This window comes from Nematostella vectensis, chromosome 13 (genome assembly GCF_932526225.1).
Source record: "Nematostella vectensis chromosome 13, jaNemVect1.1, whole genome shotgun sequence".
In the NCBI taxonomy this organism is placed as follows: Eukaryota; Metazoa; Cnidaria; class Anthozoa; order Actiniaria; family Edwardsiidae; genus Nematostella; species Nematostella vectensis.
The window spans coordinates 7,832,217-7,860,016 of record NC_064046.1 but is presented as its reverse complement, the minus strand read 5'-3'; the positions used below and the strand labels follow the sequence as shown (position 1 = coordinate 7,860,016).

The 27,800-nt window shown below is 41.5% G+C and overlaps 1 protein-coding gene across 1 annotated transcript in view; it reads right to left on the bottom strand.

The window, feature by feature from the left end:
* LOC5507051 (dynein axonemal heavy chain 5) overlaps window positions 1-27,052 on the bottom strand; it is a 47,801-nt gene extending 20,749 nt beyond the window's left edge. The window contains exons 1-44 of the mRNA XM_001627653.3: window positions 26,679-27,052; window positions 25,543-25,677; window positions 25,210-25,297; window positions 24,947-25,110; window positions 24,015-24,192; window positions 23,170-23,345; window positions 22,460-22,636; window positions 21,864-21,977; window positions 21,347-21,454; window positions 20,736-20,891; window positions 20,181-20,302; window positions 18,477-18,645; window positions 18,253-18,338; window positions 17,533-17,860; window positions 16,696-16,902; window positions 16,031-16,202; window positions 15,578-15,723; window positions 14,336-15,223; window positions 13,714-13,915; window positions 13,171-13,406; window positions 12,597-12,701; window positions 12,405-12,518; window positions 12,062-12,124; window positions 11,546-11,784; window positions 10,928-11,168; window positions 10,331-10,530; window positions 9,834-9,987; window positions 9,434-9,597; window positions 9,001-9,103; window positions 8,637-8,741; window positions 8,140-8,301; window positions 7,481-7,705; window positions 6,613-6,865; window positions 6,031-6,129; window positions 5,358-5,545; window positions 4,707-4,901; window positions 4,070-4,204; window positions 3,584-3,745; window positions 2,858-3,104; window positions 2,519-2,760; window positions 1,897-2,037; window positions 960-1,188; window positions 442-584; window positions 11-268 (exon numbers count right to left, since the gene is read on the bottom strand). Coding sequence (XP_001627703.3) covers window positions 11-268; window positions 442-584; window positions 960-1,188; window positions 1,897-2,037; window positions 2,519-2,760; window positions 2,858-3,104; window positions 3,584-3,745; window positions 4,070-4,204; window positions 4,707-4,901; window positions 5,358-5,545; window positions 6,031-6,129; window positions 6,613-6,865; window positions 7,481-7,705; window positions 8,140-8,301; window positions 8,637-8,741; window positions 9,001-9,103; window positions 9,434-9,597; window positions 9,834-9,987; window positions 10,331-10,530; window positions 10,928-11,168; window positions 11,546-11,784; window positions 12,062-12,124; window positions 12,405-12,518; window positions 12,597-12,701; window positions 13,171-13,406; window positions 13,714-13,915; window positions 14,336-15,223; window positions 15,578-15,723; window positions 16,031-16,202; window positions 16,696-16,902; window positions 17,533-17,860; window positions 18,253-18,338; window positions 18,477-18,645; window positions 20,181-20,302; window positions 20,736-20,891; window positions 21,347-21,454; window positions 21,864-21,977; window positions 22,460-22,636; window positions 23,170-23,345; window positions 24,015-24,192; window positions 24,947-25,110; window positions 25,210-25,297; window positions 25,543-25,677; window positions 26,679-26,855 — 8,196 coding nt within the window. The 5' untranslated portion in view covers window positions 26,856-27,052. The remainder of the gene's footprint in view (window positions 1-10; window positions 269-441; window positions 585-959; window positions 1,189-1,896; window positions 2,038-2,518; window positions 2,761-2,857; window positions 3,105-3,583; window positions 3,746-4,069; window positions 4,205-4,706; window positions 4,902-5,357; window positions 5,546-6,030; window positions 6,130-6,612; window positions 6,866-7,480; window positions 7,706-8,139; window positions 8,302-8,636; window positions 8,742-9,000; window positions 9,104-9,433; window positions 9,598-9,833; window positions 9,988-10,330; window positions 10,531-10,927; window positions 11,169-11,545; window positions 11,785-12,061; window positions 12,125-12,404; window positions 12,519-12,596; window positions 12,702-13,170; window positions 13,407-13,713; window positions 13,916-14,335; window positions 15,224-15,577; window positions 15,724-16,030; window positions 16,203-16,695; window positions 16,903-17,532; window positions 17,861-18,252; window positions 18,339-18,476; window positions 18,646-20,180; window positions 20,303-20,735; window positions 20,892-21,346; window positions 21,455-21,863; window positions 21,978-22,459; window positions 22,637-23,169; window positions 23,346-24,014; window positions 24,193-24,946; window positions 25,111-25,209; window positions 25,298-25,542; window positions 25,678-26,678) is intronic.
* Window positions 27,053-27,800: the final 748 nt, after the last annotated feature.

Below are 27,800 nucleotides of genomic sequence, written 5' to 3'. Positions count from 1 at the left end.
AGACCCTTACCTGATCCCCCCACTCATTGATAATGGGCATATTGATATCATCCACAAACACCGTCATCTTTTTCCCCGCAGGGGGCCCGTACGTACTGCCCATACGTTTATCCACGAAGCTTTCAATGGTCCGCTGGAAGAGCAAAGGTGTCGAGGCGGACGAAAAGTTGAAGCTTTTGCTCAGGTGTTTTTCAGGGTCGTACTTGCTCATGTATCCCTTGATCATGACAGTCTTAGCGGTTCCTTGCTCACCAATCAGGAGTGCGGCCTTGGAAGATTAATCGAGTTAGAGTCTAACAATATGGAATTGAAGGCTTAAAATCTGAATAAAGAAACAAGCTCAACTGGGACAGTGTATTATGTAGCCGTTTTGTGTACAGTTGAACTCTACACACTTCTAAGAAAAGCACGCTTTTGATAACAACAATAGCTATCATTTACCTTGGATTGCTTGGAAACAGTCTCTATTAGATAATCCATGCAAACGTTGTCTACGTTTGGAACCAGAATGGACAAGAAGTCCGGGACGTGATCTTTGGGGTACACATACTCTTCCACGCGCGTGTTCCAGTGCGCCCACTCGCCTACGGAGAACCACAACATTTATAAGACCTTTTTGACTTAAAAATTAAGCATCTTAAAATAATGGTTTGCCGGTAACGACAAAAAAAAAAACAGTAGCAACAACGGCAACAAGAAGAATAACAGCAACAAAAATAAGAAGAACGATAATTATAACAACATTGACAACAACAGCATACACAATCTTTATTAATCGTCAACAACAACAATATAACGGAGCCGTTTTGCCTGGTCACTGTTTAGATCTGCCTGCGTTCCTAGTTAGCCCGAAAAAGAACGAGAGCCGACAATTTGACTTCAAAATAAACAGGTCCTTTGGAACTTCCACTGCATTTTGGATTCTTCGAATGATCGAAAGTAAGAGGTAACTTTCTTACCCGCATCATTGACCATAAACTCGAAGATGTTCTCATTCTCTGATACTTGTGGTAGATCCAAGTCGAAGTTCTCGCGCATGAACGTCTCCATCTTGGCTCTGTCATCAAGCTCTAGCAGCGCGCCAATACTCCACATTAGGGAGAACACGTACAAATGCTCCAGGTGCTGAGAAGAGAATTGGCCACCGTCGTCCTTCTTCGGGATAAGTCCGTCCAGTAGGGTCAGCGTCTAAAACATGGTTAGATATGAAAAACAAAACATGTTAAAGTGGGACAACAGTTCTGCCTAAATCAAGCGCCCTCGGGAGATGATAGCAGACTTATAAGACGTATGCAAAAGTGTAATTACTGTATAAACCCGATAACGCAAGCTCGGGGTAGCATGATTATAACGTGTTCTTATGTTACACAGAGCAAACATCACTGCAAGAAGGTGAAAACTTGGATATAGTTTCTCACTATATCGAGAAAACTCTGAGTTTTAGAGTCATTTCTATTCGGATAACCCAAACTCTAGCTAGCTCGAATTGTTTCTGTCTGAGGGATTCTGTCTGAGGGTCTCCACTGTTATATTAATCTCGACCTTAGTGGTTCTTTTTCGTCCTTGTTAGATCAGCGTGCCATTTAAAGAGACATGTCAAGTTGTTTATGCCCTTAGAGATGAAGCAAACCAGCTGATACAAGAGATTGAGTGAAAGGAGAAAGATATAAAGAAATAAGATCAATAGAACGAAGGAAAAAAGCAACACTTACGAGTTGGAAAAGACGCAAGAGAAAGCTGTTGTCAAAGAAAAAAGAGAAATAAAAAACAAGATGACTGCAAAGAGAACACTCTCAAGATGATATATTAAACGATATACGGAAAAGCAAAGTCGAAAAGTGGATAAGGAGAACATTCGCAAGTTATGAACATGAAAATGGTAAGTGGTATACGTACCTGGATGATGTAGTTGTGATCAAGTATGTCCATCTTGCTGACAAGACTTTCACGGAGGAAAGTAAGGAGTTCCTCGTAAGACTTCTCGAAGAAACCATTGAGAATCTCTCCCTCTGGGATTGGTCGCTTGTTGATCCAAGCCTAAGAAAACAGATGAACTAGTCATCAATCAATTGTAACGACGACAACAATTACAGTCAGCCCTTGTCACCATCTCAAATAAAATTATTATAAGCATCATCATAATCATAACGATCATCATCATCAGCAACACCACCACCACCACCTTCATCTTCATCATCATCAGCAACAGCAGCATTCCTTTTACCATCATAACCATCATGTCATAACCATCATTATCCTCCTTCCTAACTACAACAACATTGCAGTCACTTTTATCGCCGTAATCTAGCATCCATTTCATTAGCGACATCACTCTTGTCATCATCTAAAAGAATACCTACAAAAACATCTTCAGAATAAAAAAAAATATCACCATCTTCATTATCGTTATTATCATCAATACGAGAGACGTCAAGAGACGTCGCGGTTGAAAGTTGATCGTGTGTGATGGATAATGACTAACCACACATGCAACAACATGTGAAAAATCTCACACTACCTGTACGACAGGTCTCCAGTCCAAGCCAGAAGAGCTCATGTACACCATGCCGTTGCGTGACACAGTGGCGGGTGACGCGTTGTCGATGTTGTGTGGCTCGAACACGATCTTGCACTGAGGACTCATGGGAATTCTGTCTCCGTTTGCGAGGGTTAGCGTCTTGTTATCGTCCAGCACGCTGTTCAGGTTCTCGATCCAGATGGCGTCCACGGGACCATCAAGAACAATCCAGATCTTCTCACCTGGCAAGGAAAGTCATATATTATAAGAGGACACAAGTCAAGGATTAAATAGGGTTAGAAAAGAAAACCTTTGCAGAAATGAAGACAGAACACACACCTTTCTTTGCCCGCAGTGTCTTCCTCCATAGAGTGGAGAAGATACCGTCTGTCCAGTCATTGGTGGCGACGTCAAGACGCCCGAACATCTGCGGCGCCGTGATGGCCTTGGGGTTCATCCTCATCTCTTTGTGCGGGGTACCGCAGTCTGTCATCGCTTTCATCAGCACATGGATACACTTGGTCTTCCCGGCACCACTTGGTCCTAGTACCATCATGCCGTGACGCACACGCTGGGTCTCGAACAACTATGGCGATTGCAAGGTCGTGTTACAACAGGATTGCGTTACAGCATGAGTGCTTTATAACAGGCTAATGATGTAGCTGTGGGCCTAACACATCAAGCCGTGACGAACACGCTTGCGTTACAGCATGCGTGCTTTATAACAGGCTAGTGATGTAGTTGTGGGTCTAACACATCAAGCCGTGACGAACACGCTAAGTCTTCAACGACTATGGCTTGTGTCACAGCAAGATTGTGTTACAATAGCTTGGGTTATAATATAATTACAACAGGATTGCTATAAAACAGGATTGGTTTACATAAAAAAAGATCATTATTGCCATACAGTGATGCACACGCTTTGTTTGGAGCAACTATGATAAAAACAGTGTCACGTCACATATATTTGTCCTACAATAAGATCACCTTGTATTACTACGTACGCTGAATAGTGCTGGTTTCTGTGAATCCAAATTGCGTCGCATAACTAATTCCCATTGTTACCTGGATAAGCTTAAGCCTCCACGGCGGATGGTTAATGAGACCTATCTCCTCTGCCTCCGTTGCGATGGCTTGTTCGAGCTCGGGGTAGCCCGCCTTGTCCAGAACAATGCCAGGGAAGAGATCGTTGATAAGACTCAGGAAGAGCGGCTCGTCCTCGTCGATCTGAAGGCGAAATTTACATTACTAAGAATTGAATTGGCAGTTAGATCAATTTTTGTAGCCACTCCCCTCCCAAGCCCCCTCCTCCCAAGAAAGTAAAAAGTCCATGAGATCTACACTGGCGAATGAGCAGTGTTAAAAATGTCCGAGCTCAGATGGAATAAACAAATTAAGAAAAATTTTGAAAGACGAAAAAGCTAGCGGTGTATTTCACAATTGCCAGCTAACCGAATTTTAACTAAAATAGTCATTCAAGCTTAGTTTAAAATGGATGCAATCGTTAAACTTGAAAATGGGAATGTTTTGAACGATAGCAAAAGCACTAACCAATTTGGAGAGGTTCATGTCCCTAAGGACCCTCATCACGGTGGTGTTCTCGCTGTCCCCGGGATTGTTCCTCTTTGCGGCCCCAAGAGTCCTCAGAACAGATAGAATGTTCCTCAGACCGAAATCATAATGGACCTAAGGTAAATAAAAGAAATATTATCAACAACAACATAATAATCGTCATTGTCAGCGCCATCATCACTAGCATCATTATCACGATCATCACCACCATCATCATATAAACTTCGATATCAATATGATCACCATGTTTACCAGAAATGTCATCACGATCACAAGCATCAACAATGAAAGTGATTACACATATCCTCATCTCAAATGAATAACCCGACTTCTCCCGGACACCTCCGCAGGCGTTTCTTATCAACAAACAAAATAAACCCCATATCATTAAATCCGTATTCCTCGCTTCCGGTTACCGCAACACAAGAAGCCCGATTCAGTGATTTCGTGTGTCTCACGATTCTCGATAAGAGCCGAAGTGGATGAACCTCTAATACTGAAGCCACACCATCCCGAATCCGTGTATCTCTGTGATTGCCATGTGCATATACAATCACTATCCTTTCACTGTCATGGCAACCACAGAAACCACACCCTTGACCATCTCCCAACATACCTGCTTTGAGAGCTGCTCTTCGCAAAGCTTGTACAGCGTGTAAAACTTCCTAGACAGAGTGATATTATCGATGAATCCACAGCTCGCGAGCTTGACTCTGATGATGATCTGTCTGTCAGGGACCATCATGGCCACCGTACGGAATTGAATCTTTAGATTCTCTGGAAGCTCCTGGCGACCGGCGTAACCAGGATTCTGTAAGAAAAGAAAGGAATCCGCCTATTAGGACACCTTCGGGTGTTGTTTGTATTTGCAAATACTTATGTTCCTGTTGTAAATGTTTGCTCATTTGATGGTATTGTTTGCTGTTGTTAGCGTTTAGTGTCCATTTTCACCATTGAAATATAAAAGTCATCGTTATTTTGTTGTGAATATTGGTGATGTTGCTCCTGTTATCATCGCTGCTGTTCTTACTACTGGTGTCGCTGTTTCCTGATACTGTTTGTGGTCGATGTTGTTGTCGTCAATATCGTTGCTCTTGTTGTCGTTGGTATTATTACTACTGCTTTTATTATCACAAAGGGGTCAGCACGAACAGGAACAAGTCCAGGCGAGGTGTTGCCCCTAGTTATTGTTACTGCTGTTTGCTGTTTGCTACTGTTGTTGTTGTTTGTTATCTTTGCTCTTGTTGTTGTTTTTGACGAGACCTACCATGGTAAGGAAGATGCCAAATTCAGGGTTCATGTCGACGACGTCGCCATCAGAGAAGATAAACTGCTTCTTGCGCTCTTTCTTCCCCGTCAGAATAATGTAGATCTGCTGAGCAGCTACGGACAGGACGGGAAGATCGATACGGTTGAACTCGTCAAAGCAGCCCCAACTGCCAGACTGCGCGAGACCTATGAAACAATGATAACTGTCACGATCAGCGACGGTGGCTTTACCATTATTATTATTTTATTATTTCTAATATTCACAAGTGAGGTTATCATTGAAGCCACCATTAGAAACATCAACTTAATCAACTTTTCTCAGCATTATAAAGTAAGACTGTCGACACCATTATTGCAATTGTTATAATAAGCTTCACAATTCTCCTATTGCTCATAAACAAAATGATCAGTAATATTATTATCATCATGGAACTTGTCATCATAACCGAAACTATTAATAAAAAAAAACCTCACCAAACATGATCATCAAGTTCATGATATTCATCAACATCATCAATAACATCACCATACTCAACATCACGATAATCATCAAAAGCGCAATTTTCATTATTATTATCATAACAACAAATTCATATTACAAACACCAACATGTGCATGAACGCTATTACCACAACAAACAATTCCACCATCACAAACGCCACAATAATCACCTTTAAATATCCTGCCCAGGCCTCTGTAATCCATCTGATCGGAGCAGTTGAACACGACCACGTATTTGCCGAGAGCTTTGCCCATATCTTTGGTGGTTTCTGTTTACAAGATTTCAATAATAGAGCGACCTTAGTATAGAATCCGTTCAAGCATTTGTTTTTAAACTGCTATGTTCGACCAAGCAAGAAAAGGGGCTCAGTAGAACATTGTAAAAAAACACAGCTACAGCCATAGTGAGTTATATTATCTTCGGTTTGATTATAAAAACCACTAAGTATAAATGCTTCAACAGGTAACCCAAATGTAAAACATCAAGCAGCCATCCTATTTGTGAAGGTGTTAAGTTCATGTCTGCTGAAGAAGGACAACCGCCACTTTACCCCTCCCCCTTCCTGCAATATGAAGTCACATAAAGTGCCCATTATAATTTGCCATTTCAAGAGGAAAACTGAGATACTTCACTGGGGATCAACTGAGATACCTTAACTAGATTTTATTTTGAGTTTTTCCTTGCAAAAATAGCTTTTTGGGAAAGAAAAGTAGCGCCTGATCTGTAAAGATTTCTCCAAAGCCGGTTGTACCTGTTTTACCGGTTCCAGCCGGTCCGGCTGGCGCACCACCCATCGACATAAACAGCGCCTGAGCCAATGTAATGTAGCACCTATCTGTCAGCGGTGTGATAACAAGCCGCTCCGTGCAGCCAAGAAATTCGTTCTGGTAGATGAAGGTTACATCAGTGATGTTCACGCTGCACACGTCTGTGTCGTCGTTGAAGTAGAATCGAATCTGTTTGAGCCACTCGAAGTCTGACGGTGTTCGAATGTGCATGCGACACTGAGGAGGTAAAATAGATTGTGGTGAGTGGAGGACGCGGAATGTGCATGCGTATCTGTGATTACAAATATAATATTGTTAGTACAGGATCGGTGCCTTTATCGTATTTACTCGAGTAAGCATCCCCACCATCATTTGCTTTGCAGAAAAAATAGCCGTAAACGAAACACTTGGTGAAAATTTCAGCATTTCTAATTAACATATAGAGACTACTGGCCAATTAATGTTAGATTTGTACCGTCCAACATAATCTAGTGTCTTATTTGTACTGACAAACATAAACTAGTGTTATATTTGTACTGAGCAATAGAATCTAGTGTCTTATTTGTTCTGAACAATAAAATCTACTGTCTTATTTGTACTGACCAATAGAATCTAGTGTTAAATTTATGATGACCAATAAAATCACGTGTTATATTTATACTGACCACAAAGAATCCAGTGTCTGATTTGTACTGACCAATAGAATCTAGTATTATATTTATGATGACCAATAAAATCAAGTGTTATACTTATACTGACCAAAAGAATCTAGTGTCTGATTTGTACTGATCAATAGAATCTAGTGTCTTATTTGTGCTGACCAATAGAATTTGGTGTTACATTTGCACTGACCAAGTCATCGAAGATGTCCCTCTGATGCACATGGATGGTGATAAGCGTCTCGAATTTCGTTCTCACTACTCTAGTCAGCTCCTTGGTGGTCTGTTCTATCAGCACATTGAGCAGCTCTTGGAAGGCAGCGTTTGTCTGCTGCATCACCTTCTTGTCGTATTTAGCGTTCGTAAGGGCCTCGGTGGCGTCACGTGTCCAGATCATCTGGATCCCAAGCAGCCCAACCTGAGAAATGGGGGGGGCATAAGTACAACAGACAAAACTCCTGATATTTCAGCTGCCATAAAGACACAGTTTTACATCATTTTTTTTTAATCGGCCAAAGAGTTTAACAAGATTTTAACTGAAATCATATGAATTTTTCATTTCGGAGACGTAAGATGATAACGAGTGCAAAAGTCGGTGCGGAGACGCAGGCAAGGAAGCAAGAGGAGAAGGAAGGATCGGAACGGTTCTTTTTCTTCCTTATCCCATGCGTCACTTTGCGTGGCGTGTAAACGGTACCTATCCTCTTACTTCTCCCCCACCGTTACCATCAACAAAAACCCGGCTTAGCGCGAGCTTTTTAAAAAGGCAAACGGAAATCTTATTTGTGGAAATTACTACAGGAAATTACTACATTACTGCTGTAACTCATACCATCGTAACTATAGTATTACCTGTGCCGGGAATGTGTTGAGGAATTCAAGAAGGTTGAAGCTGGAGTCATTGATGGCTACGTAAGCCTGTCGGATGACGTTATGCAGGGACTGGCGTGACATAGTGAGAAGAGTGCCGAGCCAGATCTCGACATTACCTTGCGCCATCACCGGTTTCACCATCTGAAATTACCAATGTATCGAGTAAGAACAGGTAAACAGTTTACTAATATCGTTTTGCAGCCACGTTAGCAAAAGGTAAGGTCTTCCCTAATTATCATTAGTTTCTTTTTTTTCTTGTAGTCAATGAGTTTTTCACTTCGCAATTGAGAGATAATAATAGCCGCATTGTTTTCAGGCGCATAGTAAGGTAAGTATGACACAAGTCATACTTGAATTATAATGAATTATGACGTAGGTATGGTAACGCAAGTAAGTATGTGTCAATATTGAAGCATCAAGTAAATAAGACAATAGAATTAAGTTAAGGCAAGACCAGGTTACAATATCCGTCTTACCTCGACAGTCTCTCCCTCCGAAGAAATGACGGCCATGATTCTGTCGTAGTCTTTCTCGTGAAACTTCACGCTTTTTATGTTGTCGAACACATTCAACAAGTGCGCCTACGAAAACAAAAACGTCATGTCATTATACGTATGGCAAGTTATCACGCAATCATACCCTTGTCGCCTGGAATCTCCAGGAGATTCGACATTCGTAATGTTATGCAATATTTATTAATTACATTTGTCACGTAAACAGAGCCGCCTAGTTGTTTTTATGTGATAGAATACCGACAGAAACGTACCTACGTTTAGCAGTCTAACTAACAAACAGGGCACGATGCCCAGCCGATTTATATGTCAACCAATAGGCACTGACCTGAATCGTGTGAGAGTCGCTAGCCTGGCCGAGAATCTCCAGGAGGACTGGGTCGGAGACGAAGAAGAAGCGCGGGAAAACCAATCGTTTCTTCTCAAGGTATCTGAGAAGGAAAAAAAGGTCAACATATGAAACACTCATTCTGCCTAAACTTTACGAGTGGGCCTTCATATTTATAATATTCTTAGGGGTGACAGGAAACGGGCCGTGACGCATCACTATGTTACTAACCCGCTCTGGCAAAGCTCTGGTTGATACAATAGTAGTCCAGTAATCGTGACAAAAGTTACGTGACCATAACATGTAACTGGTCTCGTTACTTTTTTTTTCTTTAAAATGCAGAAGTAGTTGCACCTATGCTCCGTGTCACTTGAAACACGTTAGGTAACGGAGATATGCGTTGCGTGACCGTTAAGCATGTTATGTGACGTACCCGGTCAGTGACTTCTGGCAAAGCTCGAGTTGCTCCAATAAATGCGGAAGCAGTTGACCGAGGGTCTCATCACCAACGCAGCATTGCACGACATTGCAGTTCTCGTGCGCCCGTGTCATGATTTTCACCCATTGTTTATCGATGTTTTGAAATCGCTTCGCTTCCTGAAAGATGTGAACAAATGTAAATGTCGGCTTTAGCTATAACCCGCATGGCTTGGGTTCCGCAAAATACAAATCTCAGTGCATTGGAAAAGCCGAACTCAGTGGAGAACTTAACCAGCTTGATTTACCGGGACATTTAATCCATCCTACGCTAAAGACGGTTCTATTTTAATAGAAGTTTAATAAAGTTGAAAAAGATACAAACATGATAAGATAGGGAGAGTTTAGCAAGGTACCTTTGGAAGCTGCTTGGCGATATCACCACCTACGAACACGGCTTCCAAGTAGATCCACAGGTTCTGTACTGTCATCCAGTTCTCAATGATGTCGGTAGTGTTGGATAATTTCTGCACCCACAACTGAATGTTCTTTTTGAATGGAGCGTTATATCTAAACAAAAACACGCGGAGAGAGAGTGTCAGTCAAGGAAAGAGATGTAAACATGACATAGATACACAAAAGAAGTGCACAATACTTTAAGACACAATGTTGGAATGCGCTTTAAAGAACTCGGCAAATTTGACTCTCTGTCAAACTCTCTTGTAAAATGTTTCATAGGGTGTGCCTCGACCGTAAGTTTTAATTATAGAATGCAACAAGTCTGCCTTATCAAAGTTCCATTCCCCCCCCCCCCCCCCCCGGAAAAGCTAAAGGGGACCCAGTACTTTAGGTGCGACAATATTTAAGTTAGCCAGCACTTTCAAAGGGAACATCATTCTGTAGGGTCTGTTACCTGTTACTCATTAGGGATCCAAGGACCATCAAGCTGTCTTCCATGAGGGACACTATTTCACTGGTGTTGTCTCCTCGCAGCAGCAGCTCACCGCGGTTCTTGAAGTTTGCGAATGTAAGGTCCTTAGTACTCCAGTCTGCAATCACCATCTTCATCTTAGCTTCAATGTCTTTCTCTTTGACTGCAGCAATGCATACATCCTGGGATAAAATGGGTTGCCAGTGAGTGTGAAGAAAAGAGATAACCTACGGTCAAATTTGTAGCATTGGGCCCGCCATGGTAAAGTAAAACACTTGGTTCAGGTAAGGCACTGTAACATCAAAATGATAAACATTGGGGAACCAGAGCTAAGAGTCACAAAACAGCTACAGGCCCCCGTCAGATCTTTTGCCACCCACAAATAACACGGTTGTTTTGACATCTATACCATGCAGCATTAAAGGAGACCATCGGTGTAACACATGGATGGTAGGTTTCACCGTCCAATATTCTACAGGGTCCCGCCGTCAAACTTTTAGCTTACACTAATCTTACGTGGTAACATGCCATCTCCGCAGTATTTTAGACTAAACAAAAGGCCGTAGGGTTTTTATTTACCTCAATGTCCTCTTTGTGTTTAAGTAGCGGTGCTTCCATGATGTTCCTGAGTGAGAAAGTATCAGACTCGATGTCGAATGTGTGTCCGGTCAGGTTGGCGATGCGATCCCAGTGACGCTGCTTCATCGCCTTGTTCGCCATCAGTTCCAGCAAGGGGCAGCTCTCGTTGAAGTCGTCAATCGTCTTCTTCAGGTCGAGAAAAGCTTGCCAGTCCTTCAGGGCGCGAGGGAGCTTGCGACACCTGGTAATGCAAATCAAGCCTCGGTAAAACAAACATTTAGGATAAGGACCATTAGTCAGAATCATTTCAAGCTGCGAAATGACTTGTATAGAATTGCTTTACAAAAACGCTATATGAAATTGAACACCTAAAATTAATTATCTGCCTGATTCGAAATGCTTTACTTCTTAATTATTTTTGCTCTATATTTTCATCAGTCATTCCTTAGGAAAATGCGAAAAAGACAGGCGTATAAAATTGCTAAACCAAAAAAAAAAACAATAAAAAAGTTATGATAATATAAGTAATTCTCAAAGTGAATTGGGCAGGATTGGACAGGGATGGCAGGCTTGGCAAATTAAGAAAAAAATCTGCGCAGCTAGCACGTGCGCACCCACCTGTTCTGAAAGTCAAGCAGCTCCTGGTTAATCTTCTCAATGTTGACGTCCTGCCATAGGATGTCATAGTAACCATTGACAGTGTCAATCACGTCATTGTATAGCCCGTAGAGCTTCTGCAGCAGGTTCAACTCTCGCTTGATCTGCATCAGCTCTGGGTACTCTGTCACAGGGAGCCCGAACAGTTCCTCGCCCCCGGAGTAGGTGATGTATTTACGCCATAGGGTGTCAAACCGATTCTGGAATAAGGCAAGTTGTCATCAAATAGATGGATGTCTTTTAGCGCCTTTGATCGCGATTTCATATTTCCGGCCATAATGTTTTACAGCAGGTACTAAATTAGGCGGTGTTTTTATTTTGCAATCCAAAAAATAAGCGCGAGCTACTAAACTTTTGTTATACTGTAAAACCCCATTCATCCCACAATAAAACGGCTAAAAACGGATAAAACGGCAGATTCGCGAGGAGTGCCGCAAGCGTATAAGGAAGATTCGCGAGTAATGCCGCGATAGCTACCTGGAAAATGATGAGTCGGTCGCTAGCTTCTCGTGGAGGGACATTAGGAACCATTGGACCAGTCTGCAAATAAGTGATAACTTAAAATCAGCTTCTCAAGATCACGGTTCAAAGAAGAGATTGCCATTGGCCATTGCCATTGCTAATTTATTCTAGTATTGTTCCCAATAGCTTGTCAAAGGTACATGGAATGTGATGTGAAGGACCCTCCACGCACACATACACACAACCCTCCCAAGATCTGCCACTCTCATCTATCCGGAACTGTAAGGTTGGTGCAACGATGAGAGACATGAATCAGATAAGAAAAATAAATCTTAAAGCGTCAATATACAAATCTTACCGAGTTGTAGTCACCAGCAAAGGAGCCAACATCTAAGATAAACGTCTGAACTTCGTCTATCAGCCCACCTTTAAAATTGGACTGAATGCCGATCAGATGGTCCTGAGATTCAGTCTAAGGGAGAAAACGGTGCATATTACTACAATATACATAATACTACATTTACTACATTACCTAAGACCGCATACTTACAGCAAGAGATTGTAGCTTTTCCCAGGAGTAGCGAAGTGTGTCCACCCTTTCAGATTCTTCTCGAGCGATCGGCATATCATACCGAGCAAGCATTTGGTACGATTCCTAAAAAACGGAGTAAATATGATTAAGCACTATCACGGCAAGAATGAAAGACGAGTTGGAAAGTTTCAGTTTCTTAAAAAAAGCCGGTGCATTTAAAGATGACGATTCAGAGAAAGCTATACCCAAATGTATCGGAGGGATAAAACTGTACAGCCCAATCAAAAGACATCAAAATGATAGCTGTGATCTAGGTATACATCAGTGGCTCGTAGCAATACGGAGTGCCTCAAAGAAAACCCTCGTAACCTTTAATATACAAAGTAAGTTTTCACATTGCTTGATCATACATAGACAGAGAAAGTGAAAAAAGTGATATTCGAACGTCTCTTAAATCAAGATCAGCTAAGAGCCTGCGCTGAGAGTCAGATAGTCGGATAGTAATAGTCGTCCTTAGGAGTAATTAGAGTTGCACTGTTTTGAGCCATTTTACAATGCCATTGCTTTATCATGCCTCTTTAATGACAATCACCTCGATTGGTCCAATATTCATGTCAATCTTAATCTCCTGGCTGCGAATCTCCTTGAGCGCGTTCATGGCCAGTCGGATGTCGTCCAAGTCTTTGATAGGTCTACTCAGTCTCTTCGTCATGTCCTCCACAAACGTAAAGATCTCCTCCATCTCCATGCGGTACTTTTGATTGCAATACCGACTGAACGAGATGCACCACGCCTTGGTCTCCGCGCACAGAGAAGACTTCAATTTCTCTGTTGAAAAGAACACGTGTGTCCGATATTGTGTCCACTGGGGATGTTTTACCTAAAGGGATTACTTCATCAGCACGCATCTTGATTGTGCATGGAGTTACATGGGCCACGCTAAGAGTCAATAGAGGATTGTCTTGAAAATCACAACGATACATGATGGAGGCTCGGTCTCTCTTCACTAGGGGATTATTTAGTAGGATATTTTGATAGTCCGATACACTAGTAAAAACAATCATATCCAACATTTCCAATGGTCTTTCTTACAGTCAAACTCTTAAAGGAAAGCCTCAATAAGGCATGTACGTACCTGTCATGAGTGCTATGGACCCAACACTGTAGGATTCAGGCTCTTGTACGATCGTCTGCTCCATTTCCTTATAGTGAAGGATTTGTGCTTCAAATTCGGAGAGTTTTGGGTCGTTTTGGAGGAAGGCGGAGATGGTATGATCTCGATCGCCCTGCCAGACGGACGAGTATTTGTTGAACAGTTCCAGGGCGGTGATTACCTCCTGCAAAAACAAAGGAAAGTCACGTGTTCATAAGGAATGATCACGTGCAGAAATGGCACCGTCACGTGCAGACATGGCTACGTGCTTATCAAGTGATATATTAACATTCCGATCCTGCCTCTGAAAGAAATCATTTAGTGCCATAAAATGGATATGCAAATGAGATGGTCAATTAGAAGGGATATAAATTCGTTTGAAATTGAATCAATCAGCATTTTGTTTCTCATATTGTAAAAACGTACAGTGTTCTGAAAGTCGAACAAGTGTATTTTAAGAGATGTTGCAATCAAAGCAAGGGCCTGCAAGCAAGACTTAAGTGGAAACCGGATAACTCAAACTTCCTATCGAGTTACTAAGTCAAGTTCCTAAGTCGAGTTGATGACAGGACATTTGAAAATATGAACTTATCGTAATACCTACCTTCTTCTGCGAGTTGACCACAGTGGAGAGCATGGATAACAGCTTCGCCACTTCCTTATTTTCCGACACGTTCTTGAAGTAATTCATCTTCTGTGGGAAGATCGGCATACTCACGACAGTGCTCGCATCATCGGTCGGCATTCGGGCAGAGCGACGCGTCGGCGCTGCTTCACTTCGGCTTTCATCGTCACTACCGACGTTACTTGCCGAGCGACTCCGACTGTCTTCGTTATCTGAATCGTCCCTTTTTTCAGCTTTCCGAAGTGCTCGGCAGGTCCTGTCCCATTGCGACACGCCCTTGGACACAGACACTACACACTGGGCCGCTTTATTTAGGCCTTGCTGGATTTCATCCAATGCCGGTTGCATTGTCACGTTAGGTATCTGTAAGGTCACGTTCGCTTTGAAGAGGGGTGGGACGAATGACGAGGAGTTCTCTCCTTCGACATTAGACCGAGGTTTAACAAAATGGTGTGCCGCACTAGCTGCAATCCGTCGACGAGTGGAATCAAGAGTCGCGCGAGTAACTCGAACTATGGCGTCCACATTGCGGTGATTGAAGTAAGATAGCAATTCTTGTGCCTCCTCAGCAAGGTAGTCCCGCATTTCGCGCTTGCGCTTAGCAGCTGCAGCCGCTGGACTGATAGCGGCGCTGCCTAGTCTGCTGGCGCGGCTACCAGGTCGGCTGCTCCCCGTGTGGGGTCGGGTAGGGGAGCGGCTGCGGTCCTTTTCTTCTTCACCAGTTTTCTCTTCGTCTTTATCTTTCTCGTCTTCCTTCGCCTCTTCTTCGTTCTCTAGTTCTAGGAGCATGGTTATCAGCTCGTTGGCAGCTTCTTCCACGCGTGCGCTCTTTGTCTCTAGAAGGTCTGCTCCGCGCTTACACAGGCCCTGGAATAAAAAGTATAACAGTCGGAATGTATGCAAGAATAAGGCAAAGTGCAATGATCGAGATGGGCGAACGTTTTATGGTGGAAATCAGAAATTAAAATACAAAAGTACAAAAAACATGTGCTATAAAATTTTGACAAATGTTATACAAAACATTTTAGAATTAAGGGATGTTAAGGTTTTTACAAAGTTACTAATTGTATAGAAATCAAACTTGACATAAGCAGTAGAGTCCGAGTTCATGAGGGTTGGTACAAAGCTTCGATTTCAAGATTTTATCTGAAGGCAATAGAGATTGGGGCAATGGGAATGGAGGGGGGGAATACTGCTATAATGAATGTTTTGGTTGAATACCTCTGTAGTCTTGAGAAACTGTTCGATGGTTTTCGGTGTGTCCGTGGGCAGCTCGCACAGAGGAACCGAACTCATCTCCTCAAGCACGGCATCGATACGGAAAGCCACAAGGTCATTGGCGCGATCGATAAGTAACTCAAGCTCTCCTGTGGAAACCAGAATCGGTAACGCTATCAGTAATGCAATGAGTAGCATAATAGACCACAATTGGAACGTAAAAATGAGTATCTATTAAAACATTCAAGTTTTAAATCATTCGAGTAAGGCTGGGAACAGCTGATTTCAGTCGCTGAGTTTTTACAGCTTTAAAGCAATAAAGTACAGAAGATGTTTATTTATAATGGGGTTGTATATAGCGTTGTGCGTGCTCTAATGGCGAATTGTTTGCCGCCATTTTCTGAAAAGCCTGGTTCTACCGCGCAGAGTTTTAAGCTATCTCGACAAAATACTAACCAAGTGACTCGTAGACGCTATCCACGTAAGTATCAAGGTTCAGAGACGTCCAGTTGAGCATGGTAAGACCAGGGTCAATGGCAGCTTCCACCTTAGCGAGATGTGGGGCCATCAGCGGACGGAACGTCTGGGGAATCTTTCCAAGAACTCGCTCACGCTCATTCAGCAACAACTGGAGAAAGGAAAGATAATCAGGTAAAAAAAAGCAAGACGTGAAAAAAAAAAGCAGCACAAAGAAAACATTATCAAAGTTGGAAGTTGAACTGATCTCCTGTACGGTCATTTTGATGCACCGAGTTTAAGAGGTCTCGAAGCTTTTAGATGTATACTTGGTTAGTAAAGCTATTCTTTATACAACTATAGCGCAGATTGACCGCTAAGCCAAATGAACAGGGAGAACTGGTGTGGCGCAGTTGGCATAGTGTTGCTTGTAGTTAGTGTGCCTCACTACTGGATTCTGGGTGTTTGACTACCGGTTCCGAGGTGATTTAAATATGTTGATTGAGGTTTCTTCAGGATCTCCGCTTTTCCGCCACCAACAAAATAAAAATAACGATAATATCGATCCTACAGTAAGGTGTGTTCCGTGCTCAGATATCAATCGTATGGTGGTAGTATATGCTTTCGACTCGACTACCAATCGTCACCCATGTGGGTACAGTTACCTGGAGTGTGTCACTGTTCTTCTTGAGACTTGATTGTTTCTGTAAAAGCGCATGCGCCGAGAAAGGAATATCCAGCCCAAGTCGCACCATACACTCTGTTTCCCGGATGAGCGTCATTATCTGGGGGTCAAAGTTCACGAAGAGCTTTTTGTTGTCAGGGTGACGGACAAGGAGAGAGGCCTGAAGACCAGACTTGATCACTTCGACCTGTATGAACGATATTGAGGTGTTCGTGAGAAAGAGAAGGTTACTAGAAACAACTGGAAAAAAGGAGCCACTATGTGCCACGAGGCACTAGAAGAACGGGTCACATGTAATAGTTAAAGAAGGCCGATCACGCCGTTATTTTATGTAACAGAGAAACCTTCTATTGAATGTCACTAATGAAGTATCAGACTTCAATCGTGAATGGTTATTTTAAATTCTTACAAATAAACCGCTGTATTTTCAATTGTAAACAATACAAAAAGAAGAGGTTGATACCTTCTTGCTATGAGAGCGGAAGGGCCTAATATGACGCTAATGAGGACGTGATGACAAAACGGGTTTTACACTTTAAAGAATAAAAGCATATTTTAGAAGCCGCTCTTTTCATTTACCGTCCAAATCCAAATACACGAATGAACGGAGATTATTATTTCATCTTCGTTTGAATGCATTTACATTTTGAACGGAACACGAGAAGGACGGCGCCTAAACCAACCCTAAGGGGGGTTCGGTGAAAACATGTCGACACTATAACTACCTACTATCGAAGTTGCCACGACAATGTATTGGGAATATATGATATCCTTTCAAAAAAAAAAAACGAATGATTAGCATTTAGACACTACAGACCTGTTTCACCCAAGCTTGATGGTAAAGCAACTCAAACTCCAGCAGCACTTTAGAAAGCTTGTTATAATTCTTGATTATCTTGCGCGCATCAGAGGTCTGTAGAATGGACGGGTATTTCTGGAACATAATCATCGGTTCCTGGATCCGCCTGTACATCTGCCTCGCCCATGCAATTTTTCCGGCGATTGGGGGCAGATCTCGTGCAACAGGGGGGTCAGTCTTGTGACGCTGGTAGATCTTCTGGATGGTTTCGATGTCACGGCCGAAGTAGATGAGAATGCGCTCGTATTTCTCTTGGATTGTGTCACGTAAGGAATCAAGACCGAGGCTGTTAAATTAGCAAATTCAATGTTTTCATTATAACAGCATAAAACACAATGCCACAATGAAACGGGTATTTCTCTTAATATCATTCATCATCATCATTATCATTATAGCCGCCCTCATAACCATATCTACTAAACACCATCATCACTATCCCCTTCATTTTATATTAGGAGATAGAGACGCCTATATGTGTTTACATAACAATGCCTCTAACGTTGTGGAGCGTGAAAAACTCTCCCTCTTGGTTGCAATTCGTCGTGTAGATATGCATAAGTCCCCTTTTGCCACTAGCATTATAACCAGCGTCACAATCATCGACGTCACTGTCATGATCGTTATTTTCATCATTATAGACATCATTAACATCGTCATAACCATCATCCATCATCTTACCTTTCGAATTTCCTTATCAATCTAAGAGCCCTTTGCGTAGATGGGATTTTCTCAAAACATATGTCCATGAAATTCTGTAGCTGAGCCTAGGGAGGAAAATCATATCGATAATTATTCAGGCCCTAGCTTTTGTCTCTCCTGTAATAATGTCGAATAAAGCATGGCGCACTTTCTGTTTACTCGCTGTTAGAGATCAGTAGCCGCTTTGGCTTATTTCTTGTTACCTGTAACTCGCTTATTTGTCGCTTGAATTCTTCGAAATCAGCGTCGAACTCCATCTTACGGTAGTCTAGCAGATCATACGGCTTTTTCTTCATAGTCGTCATTATGAGTTGCACCTTGTTCCACATCTGCTCAAGGCCCTCAATACGGGACTCGCCCAGAGTCATGAACCTGCAAAAAACGAGCAACGAGCATTCAATTGACCGGCCTAACATGACTTGAAAAGGGTCGTAAACCTACAAAAACCGGGCAACAAATATTCTCTTGACCGGGCGAATAGGATTCGTATAGGTTCATAAGGCCTACATAGAGCATTTAGTTGACCGGTCAAATAGCGATTCTCATAGTCTTATTAAAGCCGCATTGTCACCAGTTTACCTCCGGTCGATTACGTAACAATCTCCGATTATTTTTAACGGAAAACGCGAAAAATATTGCAAAAAATTGAAAGCAGTGTGTCTATTGGAAGTTTCTCCGAGGATGTGATCGATAATTTAGAGCGGATGTCCTGTTAAATATCTCGGATTCTAATAGATTCTTTTGTCTTTTAACGGTTGAGGTTTCCGTCGGACCTCCGGAAGTAAACTGGTGACAATGCGGCTTTAAGCCTGCACAAACCCAACGCAAGGGTTAAGGTAACCAGTCTAATAAAGATTAGCAGATTAACAAGCCTTCACGAGCCAGGCGACACTCTTTATCTGACAGACAGGGAGGAGCGCATAGTCAGATGAAACTGACCAAATAAAATAAAATATCTTTTAGCAAGGCACAAGTTCTGCTCAAGTTCTGTTACTGTCACCTTCACTTCGAGAAGGCTAGTATTTGGGTTACCAGGCTTCACAGTCTTTTGAAGTGTACAAAATGCTACACATCATTATATGCAATTATGTTTTCCCTTAGGTTTTTGGAGTTCTCAAATATTTGGCAGGCCGACAAAAACGTAAGGGTCAGGTGAAGCCAACGAAATAGGCATAACGTAAGGGTCAACTGCGGCCAACGAAATAGGTATAACGTAAGGGTCAACTGCGGCCAACGAAATAGGCATAACGCAAAGGGTCAGGTGAAGCAAACGAAAAAGGCATAACGTTAGGGTCAACTGCGGCCAACGAAATAGGTATAACGTAAGGGTCAACTGCGGCCAACGAAATAGGTATAACGTAAGGGTCAACTGCGGCCAACAAAATAGGTATAACGCAAAGGGTCAGGTGAAGCCAACGAAATTGGCATAACGTAAGGGTCAACTGCGGCCAACGAAATAGGTATAACGTAAGGGTCAACTGCGGCCAACGAAATAGGCATAACGCAAAGGGTCAGGTGAAGCAAACGAAATAGGCATAACGTAAGGGTCAACTGCGGCCAACGAAATATGTATAACGTAAGGGTCAACTGCGGCCAACGAAATAGGTATAACGTAAGGGTCAACTGCGGCCAACAAAATAGGTATAACGCAAAGGGTCAGGTGAAGCCAACGAAATTGGCATAACTTAAGGGTCAAGTGAAGCCAACGAAATAGGTATAACGTAAGGGTCAGGTGCGGCCAACGAGTAAGGGTCAGGTGAAGCCAACGAAATAGGCATAACGTAAGGGTTAGGTGAAGCCAACGAAATAGGTATAACGTAAGGGTCAGGTGCGGCCAACGAGTAAGGGTCAGGTGAAGCCAACGAAATAGGTATAACCTAGTCAAAACATTAAGGAAAATAACTTACTTCTGCATGGTGTTCATCATTTCGATGATCTTGTTGAGGCGCCGGGAGAAAGTGTTGATCTTGCCAAATATGTACATCTCACTGAACTCAAACTGGCGCTCGTCTGGATTCTGTTCCAGTCTCTGTAAACATAATGACGAGTAGTGTGAGAACAGATACAGTACGGTAGCTTTATCTCATCCTAACACCTTATCATTGCAGTAACTTTTTTACCTGATCCGACCAACATCACCTCACTATATCTCAACTCTCCTAGCCTCAATACCTTACCTGCCCTACCATGCCTTCTCAAGCCTGACTTCAACACACCTCATCTCACTATATCCTATCTCCACGCTCCTACCCTCAATGCCGTACAGTACCTACATACCCTACCACCACACTACACTTTAACAACCTCACCTTAACTCATATCACCGCATCCCAATACTGACCTAACTTTACAGTACATCTCTCCACATCTCACTTGTGGTACCTCTAATCACCTTATCGCACCTGACTCGTCCACGCACTACTTACCATGACAAGTTGTGAACTAGAATATGCTCTCGTTACCTGTTTAGTTTTCTGGAAGCATCGTTGGTATTCCTCGTTAAGCCTGATGCAATTGCCGAGTTTCTCGATTAATTCAGAGTGAGTATACTCCCACACGTTCTTGTACCCGTGCTCGGTGATGTAGTTTTTACAGGCGGTGATCATTTGGTTCGTCACCTGGAAGTCAAACGCAATTTATGGAATGGAATCACGTAAAACTGTGGTATTCGTATGACGCCTACATGCTTACAACGACTAAAAGGTCTTTCCAAATGGTAGGTCTTTATGTCTTGATCAAATCAATAAATCCAATCCTGGGGGTATTTTTTTACATATAGATTGATAAAGGAAATAAACAACTGAGAATATAATCCAGGGTCAAAGAGATACTGATAAGATAGTTTAAAAGTGCGGGTCGTTCGACAATAAACGTGTTACTACTTCCTACTATCAGAAAAGGTAAGATACCATTTACATAATCCATTTTCATATATGAAACCAAGATGAGTCTGCTAGTACTTGTTTAAGTGCGTTGAAACGCAGATTTTAGCAACAAACTATTCGTCACGTCGTCAAGTCGGGCTTGGTGTCTTCCAATTCCTAACAAACACCAACATCAATGGGTAACTTACCTTAACAAAGAGCGCCGTCATCCGCTCGGATGTGTTGTAGTATCTGGAATAACTATTTATCATCCGTATCGCGTTGATGAGGCCTGGAATACCGTCCATCATACCAACCTACGACAAGCGATTTAAGTTTGTTATTATATCGACAAGCGATTCAAGTTTGTTATTATACCGACAAGCGATTCAAATTTGTTATTATACCGACAAGCGATTCAAGCTTTTTATAGACCGACTAGCGATTCGAGTTTGTTATTATACAGACTAGCGATTCAAGTTTGCTACTATTCCGACAAGCGATTCAAGTTTGTTGTTATAACGACAAGTGATTCAAGTTTGTTATTATATCGACAAGCGATTCATTTCTATAGCAACATGCAACATCCGATATACTATACCAACTCGTAAAACAACGATGTATCATAGTGATATACTATGGGTACAAACAAACGATGTAGTGCGCCATTGAACATACATCAACTAGCGACTTAACGTCAATTAAAGATGCGCAAGAAGCACATACCGGGTCGCTGTTGTAAAGCGGGTCGCAGAACTTCTCCAGCGTGTACAGGAATTTCACATTGTCTTTAGCTTCGTTGGCATAATCAGTTATTCGTATGTCCAACTCTCGCCAGGTCTGATAGAGAAAGACAGACATGTCACGCAGGGATGTAAAGTAACGTGAGAAATATAGGTGTAACATAAGAAAGTATGTGGTGTGACACATGATGAGCTGATGGTGACATGAACCTTCATAGGGCTGCTTCACAAGTTGTCGGTGAACCACGGTGAACAAACAACCTACTGAGAACAGATCGGTCATCCGCTTGGTATATTGGAACAATATATTTCAACTCTTAGCGAAGCCCACTGGAAACTTAAGGCGTAAACTAGAAACGCAAATACGGTCCGCTCAGAAACAAAGCGGTATTGATGGAAAAATTATTGGGTTCATAAGTTCCCGTACACCATCAATAAGAGCTATAGAGGAAGTTTTAACCAGGATAATAGAAGCCATGGTGTGGAATGTGTCAAAGACGACATCATAAAGAAGGTATGACGTTACTTTAGGCGTGTTGTGACAAGGAGACATTGTAATGAAACGTGACTAGTACGCACCTTTAGTAGTTTTGATTTAGCAGCGTGAAGCACCCCAACAACAGCCTTGCAGTCGGAGCCCTTGATCTGGTCCAGCAGTGAGTTAAATTTCGCCATGCGCTTTTTCCAGTGATCTAGCTCAGCCTTTGGTCCAACATCATCAGCTTCTTTACGCATTTGCTCACTTTCAGCCAGCACCTAGATAAAGAATGGATGACATTCTCCTATAATAATAGGGACACGATGCAAGGACGACGGCGACGGCTGAGGCAACGGGCAGGAAAGAGATGCTTGACGTACATAATATTACAAAGCATATCAATGAAATACAACTAAAATTTTTATTTCTACGTATAGTTAACACATTCCAGGGATCACAAATAACGTCGGCATTCGGGAATTAATTCTCCATGTCTCAATGACTTTTTGATGCCACCCTATTTGAGGCAGTTTTTTGACTGTTTGAAATTGGCCCTTGTCAATGAGAACACGCGATTATAATCAAACTGTATTAAAAACGATGGCCAGGCCATTAGCCAGATGTAATTCCATTCGTCGAGCAAGTAAGTGGGAAGGTCATTTCTTCTCTCACCAAAAATGTCATTGAGACTTTTTCAGTACCGGCCAATGAAAACGCTTCAAGGATTTTGAATGACGGATACCAGGATGTTAATTAGCTGATGGAAATCGTGGACAAAGTATAAAAAACCACCATAAAAAGCTGATCATACCTGCTCGATCTGTTTAATCCATGCTGATACAACAGCCTCAATCTGTTCAAGGGTTTCGCTGGAGCTCGCAGCGGCGATAAAGTCAGTTGGAGTATTAATGTTTGACAAATCAACAGTATCGCACTCCTTTAGCGTCACAGCATCTTCGAGACTGGCTTGTGCACTGGCAAGAATAGCTAGGGGAAAAAAAGGCGTCTCAAAAAAGGAAAACAGTTACCGTGGAAACGTGTAACGATTTTTAATAAACAAAAAAGGGTATCAGAACTTCTCTAAACCTATATCTTAGTGTAACGATTTTTAATAAACAAAAAAGGGTATCAGAACTTCTCTAAACCTATATCCTAATTGCCAAGTATTGGGAATCAAGTTTGTAATCATCCTCTGAAACCAAGGGCGTTGAGGTCACAGAAGTTAAAACGAGGTGGAATAAGGCCGGCGGAGTGGGAGGGGTTAGGGGGCGGGAGATAAGAGACAGGACTTTCTCTGTTACTCCATCCATCTTTTCCTCCTCATAGAAAGGCGGAGTGACAGAGAAATTCCACACCTATCCACCCCCCTTTTTTAGTAGAAAAAGTGAAAAGTCTTTTTTGTTTGTAGAAAATAAGGGACGGGAGGTACTGTCCATTTGCCTTCGCCTGCTTCACTTTGCAGACGTGACAGATCCAATACAGCTTTAAGTTTGTTAGATGTATGTGACCTACCAAGAACCAACTGAATCAGTTATACAGTAAACTGCCCATCAGGCCATTATCCACCCCTCATTTTGAAACCCTGGATGCACCCCTGGAGTTAATTGGTTAGCATAGTAAAATGTCAATAGAATTAGTCATGATTATCATACATACCCACAAATGACTCAAGCTGATTCATAAACTCATGTCGCACAGAGGAACCCTGTTTATCTGACAACTCTCCCCAACTGGAATTCTTTCCAAGAGCAGGGATGAACACATCACCTAGCACCCTCTCAACGGCATTGAGCATACCATCACCTCTAGTGTCCAGCACTCCAAAAGATGTCTCCTGCATATATACAGGAACATTGTTTTAAGCAAAATTTATCATAACAATATTTACATTGTATAAAGTATCATATTTTTTCCTCTGAATATATAGGCTTGAAGTACTTATGTGTATGTAATAGAACTTAGTACTGTACAGTAATTTAAGGGTCATACTGTTGTTAGCAGGACGTAACTGACGCTTATCCCCCTTGACAATTTTAGTAAAAGAACATAAAGGTAATTGATAGTTTTATCACTAGACGTAGGAGGGGTCTGTGGTTTTAAGTGAGAAGGGAAAGCAGGCACATACTATAGTGTATATGACACAAGGCTTATAGCAATAAGGCTGAAAAAAATGATGATGGCAGGGTTTTATGCCTGATGAGCAGTGATGGTTTGAGTGGACATTAGTTCAGTTGGTTGTTTCCAGGGTAAATTAAAAAACAACCAACGGTTAAAGAGGGGACTCCGATAAAAACAGATGGCGGTGTTCTTCTGCAAAATCGATTTTATCCCTAAGGGATAGCAATTTGGGGGCGGTCAACAGAAATTCTTACCCCTAAAAGATAGCAAATTGGGTGTGCTTAAAGGAATTTTTTAGCAGAAAAAGGAAAAATCCTTCAACATCCCCTAAGGGATGGCAGTTGGTCTAAATTTTATACCTTTAAGATGGGACGATCACCCCTGTCTAATTTTCTGGAGAGTCCCTTCCAGGTTATGGAGCTTTAACAATAATACTGTCACACTAGCTAGGGCAATTCTTTTATTTTTACCTGGTATATGTTGGCAGTATTGATCTGTTTTGATGGGTTGATACGAATAAAGAACACGCATGCACCAGAAAGCTGGTTATCTTTGCCATCAGTGACAAATACTTTTGGCTTTGTTTTTATGGTAGTTCTTTGTGCTCCACCCGGACCCAGTCGAACATGTTCAACTGTAAGAAAACAAATTGATCATGTTGTTAATTAAACATCATGACCAAAGGAAAGAGGGGGTCAGCAGGTAAATACAGGATAAATACAAAATACAGTACCTGCTTCTGGTATGTTGTCTGTCTCTTGATAATAAAACATGATCTTTTGAAGACCATCAGGCTTAAAAAAATTCTCCATGGTCTCAATCTATAAAAAAAAAAAATTAGAAATGAATTAGGTGAGACTTCAAGACTAAAATAAAAAAATATCAGGACTTGAAGTTATGCACCCTTGTGCAACAGATAGATTTTATGACTAGAAAAAATGTATATGCCTTAATGCCTAAGGATATTTAAAAGAAACCAATGGAAATTGGAAACTTACTGTATTATACATTGATTTGTTTAAATATTCCTTGATTTACAGTCGTTCTTATAAAAACTATTTCAAACCTGATTTCCATCAAGCATGGCTTCTGTTAAGTCATCTTGAGCCAAACCAAGAGCTGAAGCCACAGTGCTTATAAGATGGTCATGACGAAAGTCTATCATCGCTTTCTTTGCCTCTCGTTCTTCTCTTGCTTTTTGCTTGGATAAACAAAGAAAAAATAATAAGGGTTTTAATATGGGGCTTTGTTGGTGTATCTATATTTATGAAGTAGTACAAACTAGAGTGTAAAATGATGCTGTGAAGTAGTTTGCTCAGTTTTTTACTAAACCACAACCATGCTACAATTATTTTTTTAAGTTATACTAGACGAGAGGGAGGGGGAAGCGATGGAAATTTAGTTAAAAGTTATAATTAGAACTACAAACAAAAAGAGATAGATGCATAGCTAACAGCAATAATCACGTTTATGTGCTCTGAACAGTTACATGGCAGTTTGGTTTTTAAACAACACTGAATGCAAGTAACTTTGACCACTTAACATAAAATATGCAACTATACGGCTATTCAAGCATTACTATATTCAATCAACACAGTAACACGGATACTTACAGCGTACATCGTACAGATAAAAGTTTTGAATTTACAGAGCCTTATTTACGATAATATAGTGAAGTGTAGATATTTATGAAGAAAAAGTTTAAATAAATGCAAAAAAGTCACTTCGTAATATGGGTGTCGTAACATATTGCTCTGGTGTTTACAATAATATTGTTAACAGTATTTTTTAACGAACCGCAAATCACGGCCATTTAACGAAGAAGAGAAAGGGTCGTAATTTTCACAAAATCACTCTCATTCATACCCGGAAATAGCTCGCAATATTATCGCAACAATAAAGGCTCAGAGCACATCGAAATTCAAAGCAAACAAAATGTTTGATCCACATTTGAAAACCCTATTGTGAGTTGTTCCTGTGAGCGATCGAGAAATCTCAAATAAAATAAATTACGATAATTTCTAAATAGTAAAAAAGCGACTCTAAAGTTAAATATTTTAGGGAGAAAAAATAACAGTTCAGTGCGAGCTTAACTTTATTACAGCGAAACAATAACACATTCCAATTTCACTACGCGACAAAAGTCAAACAACTTTCGTTGTGTTTTTGCCGCCAAAACATTATAAATCACATTCTACCTACTTGCTTTTCCTTGATGCTTTCGCCAGGGCCTAAGGTCTGTAATCTGGAGGCTTTTTTCTGTTCTCTTTCTGCAGTGGAAGGTTTCTGTTGTTTTCTAGTTCTGTGGTGTCGAACGCTCGATCGAACCCCCTGTGACTGGCTATGGGAACTTTCCATATTTTGACTTTGATCTGCCATTACTTCTCTTTCTTGATAATAATTTGTTATAAATATTTTCTAATGGACTGTGAATATTTCTGGCATATATATTATGCGTTCATTGTAGCAGGTTTAGCGGACTTGATCGGTAATCCGCAAGTTTTTTTGTGTCGGCCATTTTGGGTTTCTATAATTACCATGGAAGCCAGTCGAGTGCTATCAACAAAATAAATTATGCATGCAAAATCATTACAGGGCACAGGAAGACCGGTGAATCGTATTTCCTGCTCGATCCGTTCCATTCAATCCATCGTATTATGTGAATCACCTTCTCACTTGGCATTTGATTATAAAAATCGAAATTCGTTGATTTCTCGTAATAATCGTTTTGGGTCCAAGCCAAGCCCCGTACCAAGGGAGGATGGGGGAGGGGACAATCTACCGCTATTCGCTGACCCTGAGAGAGAGGGCCCCGAAATTTCGATGTGCTCGCAGTTTTCGGCTAATGCTCGCATGCTCCGACATGTCAATCACGCGCGCACCAATAGCCAATCAGGAAAAAAATGATAAAAATAACAGCCATGTGGTCCCACAAATGTCCCACAAAAAGTCGTCAATCGACGGCAAAAATATTTGTTTAAGATATGTTTTTGCGAATCTGGACAAGCAAATAAGCATTTTCCGGTCAGCGTAGAAAGTTCTAGCCCTGTTTTCTTTAACCGGCCACTTTTAGTGTAGAGTTGAGACTCAAAGAAAATGCACGTATAAAATTTACTACGAAGAAACGAAAAACAAAAAGCAAACAAACCACATACATACAAGAGGAGTGTAAGTCCTACCATTAAACTTGTGTTTGATATTATCCTAGCTTACTTCAATTACATATAAAAATAAAACTGTTGTTTGTATTTTTGCCAAAGTCTTCGATTTGGATCAAACTGAAAGGGGTTAATAGATGGATTAACGCACGAGCACCCATTTGAG